We start from the raw sequence: 15,912 nt of genomic DNA, 5'->3' as shown, positions 1-15,912 counted from the left end.
GTAGTTAGTAAGCAGAAAAATAAGAAGAAATGGTGAAAGATTAAAATTTGAGATGAAAGGGCAGCTGAGCTCTGCTTTTACAAATTGTAAGAAGGTCGCGGCATCTGGGTGGCTCAGTTGTAAGTGTCCAACTTCAACTCAGGTCATCATCTCACAGTTCATGGGTTGGAGCCCTATGTTGGGCTCTCTGCTGACAGCTCAAAGTCTAGAGCCTGCTTCAGATTATGTCTCCCTGTCTCTCTGCCCCTCCCCTGCTCATGTTCTGTTTCTCTCTCTCTCAAGAATAAATAAATGTAAAAAAAAATTTTTTTAATAAAAAAAATTGGAAGAAGGTCATAGATAATATAAAGATGATTTCTCTTTTACTTTTGCATTGTAAAGATTTATATTCTCTTTTTTCCTACGTGGCACATATCTTTTTCTCAACTTTTAGATTTTTTTAAATGTTTATTTATTTATTTTCGGGGTGGGTACAGAGAGAGAGGAAGACAGAGTACCCCAAGCAGGCTCCACACTATCAGCACAGAGCCTAACACGGGGCTTGAAGTCCTGAATGGTGAGATCATGACCTGAGCCAAATCAAGAGCCAGCCGTTTAACCTACTGAGCCACCCAGATACCCCCCAACTTTTAGATTTATATAGTACTAAGTGAACAGTTCTGAGTCTTTCCAATTTTATAAATTATGATTTATGAGTTCTAATTAATAGTCCTTTGCCTAAATAAAATGAAAATGTTTGAAATATTGCAAGAATTCCCAAACCATGACACAGACACACAAGGTAAGAACACGGAGAAGTTCCCTTTCTTCCAGGATCAGAATTTATATATAGTGGATCATGCTTCGAAGTTAAGTTCTTAACAGCTTTCTTGAGATGTATTTCTTATACCATACATTTTACTCATTTAAAGTGTACGTGTTTTTAGTGCATTCAAGGGTTGTGCAACTATCATGACAACCTAATTTTAGAATATTTTAGTCCCTTCGAAAGGAGACCCATACCCATTACCAGTAACTCCCCATTACTGCCAACCATCCCCCACCACACTCACTAGCTCTAAAAATTTTCTTTTTTTTTAATGTTTATTTATTTTTGAGACAGAGACAGAGCATGAGCAGGGGAGGGGCAGAAAGAGAGGGAGACACAGAATTCAAAGCAGGCTCCAGGCTCTGGGCTGTCTGCTCAGAGCCCGACGCAGGGCTTGAACCCACAGACCATGAGATCATGACCTGAGCCAAAGTCAGATACTTAACCGACTGAGCCACCCAGGTGCCCCATACTCCTCAGGTCTAGACAATACTAATCTACTTTCTGTTTCTGCAGATGTGCCTATACTGGGCATATCCTACAAAAGGAGTCAAACAGTATATAGTCTTTTGTGGCAGGCTTCTTAGCACAGTGTTTTCAAAGTTATTCCATATTGCAAGTATATCTCAGCACTTGATTTTTTTTATTGCTGAATAATATTCCATTATATGAATATACTGCATTTCTGTTTATTCATCAGTTGATGGACATTTGGATTGGTTTCACTTTTTAGATATTAATAATGATGCCATGAATATTCATATACACATTTTTTACATGGACACTTTATAATTTTATAAACATTTTTATAAGACTTTTACAGTTGTAGACCTTGTATTAAGATCTGTGGTTCATTTTGATTGTTGTTTTTGGTGTAAGATCAGAAGTTGCGAGGTAAGAATTCAACTTCATTCTTCTGCTTGTGGATATCCATTTGCCCCAGCACTGTTTGTTGACATGATTCTTCTTTTCCCATTGAATTGTCTTGGTACTGTTGTCAAAAAGCAATTGACAGTGAATATAAATGTTTATTTCTGGACCAAAGATTCTGTTCCATATAGACCTGTTTGTCACTTCTTATGACACTATCACAGTGCATTGATTGCTGCTGCAATGTAGCAAGTTTTTAAATTGGGATTATGAGTCCTCCAACTTTGTCTTTTTTTTTTTTTTCAAGATAGTTGTGGCCATTCCAGATCTTTTATATGTTCCTATGAATTTTAGACTGAGCTTGTCAATTTTTACAAAAACAGCAGCAGGGATTTTGATAGGGATTACATTAAGTTTGTCGATCAGTTTGAGGGTACTATCTTAACAATATTAAGTCTTTCCGTCCATGAGTGTGAAATTTTTTTTAAAGATCTTTAATTTTGTTTGACAATGTTTTGTGATTTTTCAGAGTATAAGTTTTGAACTTCTGTTTTCAGAGTATAAGTTTTATGCTTAACTTTTTGTTGAGTACTTTTGTACCTATTTACCTAAGTAATTCATTAGTTTTAGTGACATGGCTTTATAAAAGGAATTTTCTTATGTTTGTTTTCTGATTGTTCATTGTTGGTATATAGAAATACTTGATTTTTACATGTGGGTATTGTATCCTGAACCCTCCTGAACTCATTTAATAGCTCTAAAAACTTTTTAGTAGATTCCTTTCTATATACAAAATCATCTCATCTGCAAGTGGATGTAGTTTTATTTATTCCTTTGCAGTCATATTACTAATTGATTCTCTTTGTTATTGGTCTACTCAGGTGTTCTGTTTCCTCTTGAGTTGAATTTAGTAATTTGTGTCTCTAGGTATTTTTCCATTTAATCTAAGTTATCTAATTTGTTGGCATAAATTAATATTGTTGTTCATAGTTGCCTTATAATCTTTTTTATTTCTGTAACATGTATAATGATATCTCTTTAGTTTCTGATTTTAGTAATTTGATTCTTCTTGTTTTCTTGTTCAGTCTAGCTATAAGGTTCAATTTTTTTTTATTATCTCAAAGAACCAATTTTTGGTTTTGTTGATTTTTTCTCTGTTGTTTTTCTGTTCCATTTCATTTTCTTTCCACTCTAGTTTTTATTAATTCCTTCCTCTACCTGCTTTGATTTTAGTTGCTCTTCTTCTAGTTTTTTAAGGTAGAAAGTTTAGTTATTGATGCAAGATCTTTCCATCTTTTTTTTTTTAAGTTATTTATTTTGAGAGGGAGATTGAGAGAGCATGAGCAGGGGAGAGTCAGAAAGAGAGCGAGAGAGAGAATCCCAAACAGGCTCCACACTGTCAGTGCAGAGCCCCATGTGGAGCTCGAATTCACAAACCTTGAGATCATGACTTGAGCCGAAATCAATCAAGAGTCAAACGCTTAACCAACTGAGCCACCCCCGCACCCCATCTTTTTTTAATATAAGCATTTAAATCTATAAATTTACCAATGAGCACTGCTTTACCTGCATGCCATCACTTTTGGTATGTTATGTTTTCATTTTCATCATCTCTAAGTATTTTCTTACTTCCCTTGACATTTATTCTTTCAGTTATTTAGGAGTACATTGTTTCATTTCTACATGTATGTGAAATTTCCAAAGTTTTTTTTCTTTTTATCGATTTCTAATTTCATTCCATTGTGATTAGAAAATATACTTTGCATAATTTCAGTCTTTTCAAATTTATTGAGGCTTTTTAATTACCAAATGATCTGGCCTGAAGGATGTTCTTGTATTCTTGAGAAGAATGTGTTTTCTGCTAGAAGAATGTGTTTCTCCACTTTCTGGCGTGTTCTATAGATGTCCTTTTAGGTCTAGTTGGTTTATAGTGTTGTTCAAGTCTTCTGTTTTCCTGTTGATACTCTTTTCTTTGTCTAATATTGTAACTAGGGTATTGAAGTCTTCAACTACGATTGTAGAAGTGTCTGTTTCTGTCTCCAATTCTGTTTTTGTTTCATTTATTTTGAAGCTCTGTGTGAGTACATGTGTGTTAATTTTATATCTTCTTAGTAGGTTGACCTTTTAACATTAGGAAATGTCTCTTTATCACTAACATTTTTTGTTTTAAAGTCTAATACTAACTGTAGCCACCCCAGATTTCTTGGTTACTGTTTGCATGGTATCTTTTTCCATTTATTTTGCTTTCAACATTATTTGTGTCTTTGAATCAAAAGTGTATTGGTAGTGGTGGTTGTTTACTTGATCATTTATTTTCTAATGATGGGGCTAAACTAATCCTACAAAGTCTATTTCCCCACAATGTGCAGCCTCAGATCTCCCTGCTCAAAAAAATTTTTTAAGTTTCTTATCTTTTAGCAGGGCTACCATGGGTTCTCCCTGGGCTGACATAATCTAATATTTAAGTTTCTACTTTGGCCCCCTTCACCAGTTAGTTTTTTGTTGTTTATTGTGGATGTGTGTGGCTTAGAGGTTGCTGTCATAGTCAGAGTGTTTATATTTTTAATCCCATGTTCACCCAGAGACTAGTACCTTGGAGGTTTGCTCTCTGGTTGCTCCAAAGAGAGTACGGCCTTGGATATGCACAGTCGTTGACTGGATGTTGTTTTTAAGTTGTGGCTTCCTAGGAGTTGACCCTGAGTTTAAGTAGAGTACTATGAGGCTTAACTTTGTGTTGGTAAGTCTGTGTGGGTTGGGGAATGCTTTCCTATCCTGCATCTTACTCTGATTGCTCTTGTGTGGGTTCCAGTTAGTACATGTACACAGGTTTCTTGACCCCTAGACTTGACTGTGTTCTCAAGAGGGTTCTTCTTGGCTCTCTCTTTCTACTTCTCTTTCTCTCTTGGCTGTTGTGCTCTTTTACTTGTGTCGGGAGGTGCTACTTCTCTTAATTGCTTTTTTCCACCGTGCTTTTTCTTGTTTTTGACAATACCCATAGGCATGGAGTTTTGTTTCAAAATAAAATCATTCCCCTCAGGCAGAGCTGCTACTGAGCTCTTTGTCCATATGATCTGCCCTTCACCCTGATCAGTACTCTGCCACTGTATTATACCTGAGCTGGGGTCAAGGACCAACTTTTCCTAGAGTAATACCCTACCTCTATAAGTGGACACTTGGGGAGGGATTGGCAGTTCTTCATCTTCCTACCTTTCTTTCCCCTATCAGTGTGAAACCTTTATCCCACTGATAAGCTAGGGTGGGGAAAATTGGAACAGACTCAGCCTTTTGCACCTAGAATTTCTGTTGTAAGAGAGGCCATAGCTGCCTAGAATAGTTTATGCAGCATGGAACTGGGTGGAAGAGAAACACAGCCAGCAGACTGCTGCTCCCAGGGTGAGACCATATTTCCAGTCTGGGACCTGGAGGGGATGAGGAACCCTTATCTTGGCCTAAGTACAATGCCCAGGGTAAAGCTGTAATATGGAAGTAAAGGGGTAGCATAAGGGAGCAGTCATGGCTCAGATGCCAAAGATTCACTCTGTTTTTACCAGATTTGATAGATTTTCTTAAATGTATGTTTCGCCATTTGCTATATGCCCTTAAGACAATATTAAGAGACTTTAAGTGATTTTTAAAAAATCATCCTCATCACTGAGATTATTATTTTGACTGGGAAAGGGTCCACTGAGATTCTTACTCTATAATTCTGGAAGTTGTCCCCCTCCCCCCCCCAAAATTATATTTTATTCCTTGGGTTAGATTATCCCGCCAGTACACTAAATACACCGAAAATCGCCTAAGTGTTCACCACATAAAGTGAAATATTGCTATCAGTGAAAGCAGCTAAAATATCTTCGTTCCTGATTTTAAGTCGCTGATGTTGAAACCCACATTCATGACCTTATAGCTCCTTCAAAATGTGTAGGAAAATATAGTTGTCTGACTAAACTTTCTTAGGTTTGTTTGCTTCCTTTTTAATTCCTACATACTATAGTAGTGAAAACATTATCTCTGATCATAAAGTTCATTAGTCCATGCGTTGTTAAATCACCCTAGACCGAATGTAGTATGCCCTAGTTAACTTGGAAGGCCAAATGTCACTCAAGAAATTTGTTTTTATGAGCAGTTTTAATTTGAGGGAGACCTTAAAAAAATGTCCAAGACTTTGTCAGTTATTCCATATGGTTCTATAATATTTGTGTATAAATTTCTTATTTTGTACTTTGAAGAAATGGATCATTTCTCACTCATATTTCTACTGCTATACTTAGTTTTATTTCTAAAACACATCCATTTAACTCTAGGATTCATCTACATTGTACAATAGATAATTCTTTGGGTGCTTCATGCATTCACACATGTCTTTCCTGATACTCTTTTCTCCTCTTCATTTGTCAGATCTCACTTGCCTTCACCAAACTTAGCATTACTCTTTCCTTTAAGTGTCTCTCTGTTTCTCCAGTCGGAAGTAATCATACCTTTCTTTTATTCCACTGGCAAGTTTATAACTTTCCTAATTTTTTACTTACAATTACATATCTTCCTCTGTAGGTTATAAGATTTAATTCATTTTCCTCTTTTTATTGCCACATACTTTGTACATTGAACTTAATTATTGCATGAGTGAATAGATAAATTAATGATTAAATGAATGGTATAATCTTTTATTTTACAGTCGAGAGACTCACAAGATCGCAGTGTTTTATGTTGCTGAAGGACAAGAAGACAAACATTCCATTCTCACCAATACAGGTGGAAGTCAAGCATATGAAGATTTTGTAGCCGGTCTTGGTTGGGAGGTATTGTTTTTATTTCTTTTTTTTTTTTATGTTTGTTTATTTTTGAGAAAGATCGCAAGTGGGGGAGGTACAGAAAGAGAGAGAGAGAGAGAGAGGAAGAGAGAGAGAATCCCAAACAGTTTCCGCACTATCAGCACAAAGCCCAACACAGTGTTCAAACTCAGGAACCATGAGGTCACAACCAGAGCTGAAATCCAGAGTTGGACACTGAACCGACTGAGCCTCCTAAGCACCCCGATTGGGAGGTATTGTTTTTAAATTATACCAAATATCATTGTATTTTTATTTGGAAGCAGTGGTTTTCTTTTGCTTTCTAGCTTATTTTAGAATTATTTTAGGAGACTCAACAACTTAACGATGGTTTGTTATTGTTTCTGCTTTATTTCCCATCTGCAAAGACAGAAGCAGTTCAGACCTTGAAAGGAAGGTTGTTGGTTTTTTTAATGAGTCAGTATATTGTTAGAGAGCACTGAAGTCATAGGTTTAGGAGAGCTGGATTTTCCTCACAGCTGTGACCACTAGACAAGTGATCTTCAAACTAAGATATGAATATCTTTAGTGCTGTACCAAGGCTTTTAGGTTAGTTTAGAGGAGATTAATTTCTAGTTCCTCAACTTTACTGAAATTAATGCCTGAAAACCTTTCTGCAGTCACTTGCCTCACCTTTTCAGTTCTTCAACTTTTTAAAAGAAAGGCATACCACACACTCATTTGAGTCCTACATTGCCCCAAAATGTTTGATGCCAAAAAAAAAGTTCATTCAAGAAGGCATGTTCTGAGAGAGTCTCTGCCAGCAAATCAACAAATGTTGAAAGGCACTGCACTTCATGTTATCCTGGCAACCTGCTCATGTCAAGGTTCCTGTACCAAATCTGTCTATCTTAGAATTGTTAACTCAGAAGGGAGGTATTTGTCATAGAAATTTGGATTAATATGTTTACCCAAATTGACACAGGAAGTGTCAGACATTTTCTATCAGAAAGGGAATTTGATGCTGGCTGATCGATTTGTCATTAATCGCAGGCATTTTATATATACTGTATCAGCCAAATCAGTAGCTCTACAATTTTGATGAAAATATATTAAAAGCATATACATGTGACATACCGTACACTAGAAATGATATCTTTTGTAGTAGTTTAAACTAATGATGAAAATTTTCATTATAGTTGTCAGTTTAATACATAGTTTCTTAAAATTCTTATAGTACATGAGCAAAATTGCTGAAGACCACTGCACTAGACTATAAGCTCCTCCTAGAGGAAAAGCACTTTGATCTCATTGAACTTTCCTTTGTTTGTTGTTGTTAAACTAGCCTTCATTTTTTTTTTAAGTTTATTCATTTATTTTGAGAGTGAACGATCAGGGGAGGGGCAGAGAGAGAGGGAGAGAGAGAATCCTAAGCAGGCTCTGTACGGGTGGTGCACAGTTATGAGGGGCTTGAACTCACAAACCATTAAATCATGACCTAAGCCTAAACCAAGAGTCAGACGCTTAACCAACTGAGCCACCTAGGCACCTCTGATTTTTCCTTTTAAAAGACATCCCAGTGCCTTGTACAGTGTCCGATACATAAGCCTTTAGCATTCGGTATATATTTTTATGGCTTACCTTACATGTTATTTCACTTTGAGTTACTTGGGGTCTCTGTTCCTGTTTGCGTATTTGTCAAGGTAATCTATTTTAGGCAATAGATATGGGAAGTTCAGTTGAGATTAGTTACGTGAAAGTGCTTCAGAAAGTATAAACACTCTAAATAAATTTTCTGTTAAAAAAAAAACAGAAACATATTAGTAAAAGCAAGAGACATTTGGAAAAGAACAAATTAGCAGTACTCACATTTCCTTATTTCAAAACTTAACACAAGCAATAGTAATCAAACAGTATGGCAGTGCACCAAAAATAGACATATTGATCAATGGAAAAGAATTGAGATTCTAGAACTAAACTCATATATCTATGGTCAACTGATTTTTAACAAGTGACAGCACCATCCAGTGGAGAAAGAATAGTCTTTTCAACAAATGGTGCCAGAACAACTGGAAAGCCACATGCAAAAGAATAAAGTTGGACTATTACCTCACACTATATACAAAAATTAACTCAAAAAGGGTCAAAAACCTAATTGTAAAAGCTAAAAGTATGAAACTCTTAAAAGACAACATGAGGTAAATTTTCATGACCTTGGATTTGGATAAGGCTTTTTTTTCCTTGCTTTATGGAGGTATAATTGACAAATAAAAGGGATTTTTAGATATGACACTAAAAACATGAGCAACAAAGGAAAAATAAATAAATTGGACTTCAGACTTTAAACTTTGATGCTTCAAAGGGCATCATAAATAATGTGAAAAGACAACCCACAGAATTTGAGAAAATAACTGAAATCATATATGTGATAAGGGACTTCTATCTAAGATATACAAAGAACTCCTACAAATCAATAATTAGAAAACAACCCAATTAAAAAATTAGGACCTGAATAAACATTTCTCTTAATAAGATATGCAGATAGCCAGGAGGCTCATGAAAAGATGCTCAACATCATTATCAGAAAAATGCAAATCAAAGCCACAGAAAAAAACTACTTCACACCCATTAAGATGGCTAGGATCAAAAAGTCGAATACTAACAACTGTAGGGTAGGATTCACCACAATCTGAACCCTCTTACACTGCTATTAGGAATGTGAAATAGTGCAACTGCTGTGGAGAACAATCTGGAAGCTCATCAAATAGTAGAACACTGAATTACCATATGATCAGAAATTCCACTCTTAGATAGGTATCCAAGAGAAATGGAATTGTATATATAGACAAAAACTTGTACATGAATGTTCATAGTAGCATTTCCACAATAGCCAAAAGGTGGAAAAAACCCAAATGTCTATCAATGGGTGAATGGATAAAATGTGGTATATTACTATAATGGAATATTATTTAGCTATGAAGAGAGTGAAATCTTGATGTGTGCTCCAGTGTGGGTGTACCTTGAAAATATTATGTTAAATGAAAGAAACCAGTCACAAAGACCAGGTGTTATGATCCATTTATATGAAACATACACACACACACACACACACACACACACACACACACACGTACAGAAAATAGGTTTGTGGTTGCTTCAGACTAGTTGGAAGGATGAGGGAAGATCAGGGTGATAGCTAAAGAGTACAGGGTTTCATTTTGAAGTGATGAAAATGTTCTAAGATTGACTGTGGTGATGATTGCACTTACCTGTGAATATATTAATGTGCATTGAGTTGTACAGTGGAAACTTTCACTTTTAAGAAGATCAAGAGGCATACTCTGCTTACTCTTCACACTAAGTGTAACAAAAACTTTGGACATTACATATAAAACAAATATTAAAAGACTCTGAAAGGCGATGAGAAGAAGACAGACCAACTCAGGACCAAGGAATGACATCATGATGGGTTCTCAAGGTTTTCTTTTTGTCTCATATATCTCCAACTTGAATCTGAAATAGCCAGCAACCTAGAAACATCAACAAGCGTTGACCAAAAGAATCCCAACAAAAGCCCACTCTTTCTAGCCAACGGATCAGGAAAGGGGCAATCTAGAGAAAGAAAATATTTAGACAGTAACTGCTCTACTCCAAGCAAACACCAACCAAACTCCAACAACCAAAGTAAATACTTTGACTTCCATCTCCATTTCTGACAACAAAGGTCAGTTAGGGAGCCTAGACTTTCACCCTCATGAGAGTCCACACCACAAGGTCAGTGGAGACTACATGAGGAACCTGGAAATTGTTGCCACCTCCAGCATAATGAGTTACCCTGCCTCCTCCACTGGGTAGATCACAGGAGGCCTGGTGGAAAAGTAGGCCTTTCACCATCATCCAGCAGTAATGAGACTAACCCTACTAACTAAGGACTAACCTTGTCTCAGTGGATACGACATAGGAAACCAGAACTCCTGCCTCCACCTAACAGTAATGAAGATCTCCCTTCTGCAGGTGTCAGCAGAAGTTAAGTGGGGAACCTCCATCTAACTATAGTGAGGCAGTAACCACCTCACTTCTTTGACAGAGCTGTGTCACAAAACAGCCAACTAAGACAGGAGGATTAAATAGGATGTATAGTCTCATAACATGAAAATGTCTAGGCTTTGATCAAAAATCATACCAGGACCCAGAGAGGCCTCAAACTGAATGAAAAGAGGACAGTAGATACCAACACCAGGTGACAAAGATTTTGGGATAACCATAATATAAATGCCTTCACAAGCAGTGAAGAACACAATTGAAATAAATGAAAAATAGGAAGTCTCAGTAATTAAAAAAAAAAAAAAGGAAGATACAAGAAAGAACTACATGGAAATTTTAGAACTGAAAATTTCATTACTGAAATAAAAAGCTCAGTAGATGGGCACAGCAACAGAGTCAGATAGATATGGGGGTACAGAAGAATCAATAAAGTGAAAGATAAAACAGTAAAAAATGTGAACAGCAGAGAGAGAATAGACTTTTTTAAAGAGAGAGAGCAAGAGCACATTGTGTGGAGAAAGGGGCAAAGGCAGAAGGAAGGTAGGGGTGGTGAGAGAGAGAAAGAGAGAATCTCAAGCAGGCTCCATGCTTAGCACAGATCCTGGCACAAGGCTCAATCCCATGACCCTGGGATCATTACCTGAGCCAAAATCAAGAATTGGACACTCAACCGACTGAGCTACATAGGTGCCCCAGAGAGAGAATAGATTTAAGGACAATGAACAAAGCATCAGAGACCTATGGGACTATGACAAAAGATTTAACATTCCTGTTATCTGAGGGAGACGAGAAAGAGGTTGAGTCTGAAAATTACTTGAAGAGATAATGTTGAAAACTTCCTAAATTTGGCAGGAGAAATAAAGCTAATAAAGCTACAGATTGAAGAAGCTGGGTGAAACCCAAACAGGATAAATCTAAAGGAATCCATACTAAGACACATCATAATTAAATTTCTGAAAAATAAGAAGTCTCAAAAAAATGTCAAAAGCATCCGGAGAAAATTTGTTCCTCGTCTATAAGGGGAAAACAATTAGAATAATAGTGAATTTCTCATCAGAAAAAAGTGACAATATTTTTCAAGTGCTAAAAGAAAAAAATGCTGTCAACCAGAATCATATAGCTAGTAAAGGAATAAAGCGAAACATTCTCAGATGAAGGAAAACTTAGAGAACTTGTTGCCTGCAGACCTACCCTAAAAGAAGAACTAAAAGACATTCTATTAACAGAAAGGAAGTGATAGAACCTTGGAACACTAGTAAGTAAGAGCGTGGCAAGAAAAAATATGGGTAAATACACTAGGCTTTACTTCCCCTCTGATATTTTCATAGTTATGTTTGATGGTTGATACAAAAATTATTTCACTGTCTGAGGTACCTGGGTGGCTCAGTTGATTGAGTGTCCGACTTCAGGTCAGGTCATGATCTCATGGTTCGTGAGATCAAGCCCCACATTGAGCTTGCTGTTGTCAGTGCAGAGCCTGCTTCATATCCTCTGTCCCCCCCCCGCCCCTTTCTTGCTCACACTCTCTCAAAAATAAATAAAAACATTTATAGAAAAAATAATTAAAAAATTATTTCACTGTCTGATGTCTTTTAAAAAAAATTTTTTTAATGTTTATTTGTTTTTGAGAGAGCGCAAGCAGGGGAGGGGAAGAGAGAGAGGGAGACACAGAATCTAAAGCAGGCTCCAAGCCCTGCACTGTCAGCACAGAGCCCGATGTAGAGCTCAAACTCACAGACTGCGAAATCATGACCTGAGCTGGAGTTGGACGCTTAACTGACTGAGCCATCCAGGCACCCCATATGGCATTCTTGAAATGACCATTTTAGTGTGAAAAACAGATTACTGATTGCCAGGGTTTCAGGGGGTAGGTTAAGAGGGAAGTGAGGATCCTTGTGATGAAAATGTTGTTTCTTAATCGTATCAATGCCAGTATCCTGGTTATAATACAGTTTTGCATTGGAGGAATCTGGTACAAGTCACATAACACTTCTTGTGAATCTACAGTTATCTCTAGATAAAAATTTTAATTAAAAACATAGAGACCATCAAGTATTACAAAAGTGTTTAGAGCAAAGGAACACTAAAATGAGACTTTTTCTCCATGACATGATCAGAGAATTAACCTGAAGATAAATAACCTGTTCACTAAAACAAAACAAAAGGTCTGCACTTATATGCTATTTTTCACCTATCATAATTAACAAAGATCATAAAGTTTGATAATATATTTGAGAGGCCATGAGGGAAACAGGTATTCGTATTCACTGTTGGTGACATCTGTAGAGAGCTATTTGGTAGTGAGCTTCAAATTAAAAGTGCATATGCCCTTTGACTTACAGTTCCACTTTTAATTATTTGTCCTACACTTCTACTTTCACAAATGCAACATGACATGTATTCTGTGTTATTCACTGCAGCATTGACTATAATAGCAAAGACTGGAAACAGCCTAAATATCCTTCAAGTAGGGGACTAGTTAAATTATTGTACATCAAGAAAATAAACTTCTGTGAAGCCATGAAAACAAAACAAATGAGGAAGCTCTTTACTTACTAATGAGTACTTTTCAGGGTATTTTAAGTGCAAAAAAAAGCAAGGTGCAGAACATTATATGTGTGTGCTGTGTGTGTGTATACACACATACATATAAGAATTTAATTGCATATACAGAGAACGTTTTTGGAAGGATATTTAATAAACTGCTTTCTGGAAGGGGAACTGAGTAGCTATACACAAGAGCTATCAAAGGAAGAATTTTGGTATATTTTTGAATTTTTAATTATATGAATGTATTACTGAGCCAATTTTTTTTTTAATTTTATAAGTGATGAGGCAATCTTGTAGTGGTGTAAAAACTAATTTTTCATATGTTCAGCCATTGTAACTGATATTGATAGTTGAGACATGATTAGTTCACATGGTACAAAGATTGGTTTTTATAATTCACTTTATCAGTTACTTGGATTTTTTTTAATTTTAATTTTTTATTGAAGTATAATTAACATACTGTTATGTTACTTTCAAGTGTACAGTATAATGATCCAATAATTGTATACATTACTCATTGCTCATCACAATAAGTATACTCAATTCCCTTTATCTATTTCACCCACGCTGCCCCCCCTTCCCTCTGGCAACCACCAGTTTTCTATATTTAAGAGTCTGCTTTTTTGTTTGTTCCTTTTTTTCTTTGCTCATCTATTCTGTCTTTTAAATTCCGCATATGAGTGAAATCATAAGCTGACTGACTTATTTTACTTCGCATTATACCCTCTAGGTCCATCCATATATCAGATTTTTTTTTAAAAAAAGTGGTTTCTCCGAGTGAAGAGATGCAAGCAGTGTTTAAGTTTCTTTTTCCTTTTGTGTTTCTTTTTCCTTTCTAGTATTTCTTTAATTTTCAGTAAGACAAGTTGCTGGCTTTGTGTATCACACAAGTCCAAGGAATATCACTCAATGCAGTGACCCTGATATTAGCATGTCTTTTATTTATACTCAGGAAAAAAATATGTGCAAAAATCTGCACAGATTAATTTGTATTTTTTTAATGCATGAGAAGTACAGTTCTGCATTTTTGTATTTTTGTTCTGAGCTGTGTGATAGGTACTGATAATTAAGAAACCAGTTTCAATGTGTAAATATGACATACCTAATTAATCATCTTATCAAAGTGACATCATTGTTTTAACTTTCCAGTCTTGGTTTTTGCCACTTGATTTTTCTCTCTGGCCTTGGTGTCCTCCCATAGCCTTCACAATTTAGCATTAACACCTAGTAGCCTAACAAAAGATGCATAGTGCACAGCAGTTGATTTCTTTCCTAATTAACTCCTACTAATTAGGCATCCTCAAATACCTAAGAAAAAGTACCAGTGTGAACAGAGCAGCTCTAACTAATAATTCTGGATCAAGCATTAGTTGAGAACATGCAAAAGGCTTGTTCTCCATATATTTTTGCAAATTGAGAAATTTGAGTCTTTTTCAATAGTAAGTTCTTGAGTTTTGTTTAGTTGACTAATATTATGTGTCTCTTCATTGCTCCCAGGTCAATCTTACAAACCACTGTGGTTTCATGGGAGGACTACAAAAAAACAAAAGCACTGGATTGACCACACCGTATTTTGCTACCTCCACAGTAGAAGTAATATTTCATGTATCAACAAGAATGCCTTCTGATACTGATGACTCTTTGACCAAAAAAGTAAGTGCTGAGAAAAAACATTGAAATCCTAGTAATTAAGAAAATAAATATATAAAATATGTAAGTAATGTAACTGATCAAGCACTGTTTCTGAGTACTCCACACTCTTCACCTAATGCTGTCTTCAGAAACAGGATTGTTGTGAAGCAAATGCTGTTTTCTTTAACAATAACATTGAAAGTTAATTGCCTTAACAAAGGATTTGTCTTCAAGAAAATGGGGATATGACAAATTGAGAAAACTTCTTTATATGTTCAAATTGGTGAAATTGTATTTCAAGTCTTTTCATACATGGATAGATACAACTGTTACACTGAATGAGAGCAAAAAATATAGATAAATTATTACAAAGCACTTAAAATATAACATACTTTATCACAAGTTTTAACTAAAACTAACAGAGCAAATAAAGTAAGCCTTCATTAATTATGAAAAACATTTTACTGCCTTAGAATTTATGAGAGATATGATGGAATGGTTTTGATGGCCCACATCTTTTAAAACCTACACTACCATTTTTCTGTGGCTGGCACTGGCATTCAAAAGTTGTTCTAGCACAGTTGTATATATTCAGTCCATGTTTGGTTTTCTTAGGGAGAAATATTTTTAAGAGTAAAACCTTACCTTGTCCAACATTTCTTTACCTTCTCTTCCTCCTCCTCCTTCAATTTATTAAAAACTGCTAACTTAATATCATTGGTCATTTTACTTGATACTCTTCTGCCTGATATCAAAACTCTTTATGCTTTATTAATAAACTATGAAAATGATTATTCTCCTGCTCTTTTGTAAAGGAACTTCAGAACTGCTCGCAAATATTTGGTAAGATTGATTTAATACCCTTGATGCTTTCTGTTTACAGTTTAGAATACTATTGGAAATTGCCTACTAAATGACTAATGGTTGATAATTCTATATGGATGCTAATTAGATTGCAATGAGTAGTAATTTAGTAGTATAGAATTTCTTGTCCTGTAGTTTTTAGAAATAGAAAATGAACCATGAATACCGACAAGAAGATGGTAAAGAGTTGGATTGGAGTATAAAACTTCATTAAAACTTCAATTAAGCACTTTCTTCCATCAACTCATGTTAAATCTCTATGAAAATAAGTCACACCTAGAGACAATTATGAGTATAGTGCAAAAAGATCATTTTAATCATTAAGAACTTGCCCATGACTCATATTTATCATTATCATTTTCAGGGCTCCATATA

At 35.6% G+C, this 15,912-nt stretch overlaps 1 protein-coding gene across 7 annotated transcripts in view; it reads left to right on the top strand.

Moving 5' to 3' along the window:
* Positions 1 to 15,912, top strand: part of RALGAPA1 (Ral GTPase activating protein catalytic subunit alpha 1) — a 264,118-nt gene that overhangs the window by 190,189 nt on the left and 58,017 nt on the right. For 6 of the 7 annotated variants that reach the window (XM_027065594.2, XM_053224366.1, XM_053224367.1 and 3 more), the window contains 2 exons: positions 6,354 to 6,477; positions 14,539 to 14,694. In XM_027065594.2, coding sequence (XP_026921395.2) covers positions 6,354 to 6,477; positions 14,539 to 14,694 — 280 coding nt within the window. Of the gene's footprint in view, positions 1 to 6,353; positions 6,478 to 14,538; positions 14,695 to 15,912 lie in introns of those variants that run through there. The other variant, XR_008299366.1, reaches the window with a different exon arrangement.

The sequence above is a fragment of the Acinonyx jubatus genome, chromosome B3, assembly GCF_027475565.1.
Source record: "Acinonyx jubatus isolate Ajub_Pintada_27869175 chromosome B3, VMU_Ajub_asm_v1.0, whole genome shotgun sequence".
NCBI lineage: Eukaryota > Metazoa > Chordata > Mammalia > Carnivora > Felidae > Acinonyx > Acinonyx jubatus.
This window is presented reverse-complemented; position numbering and strand designations above follow the sequence as displayed.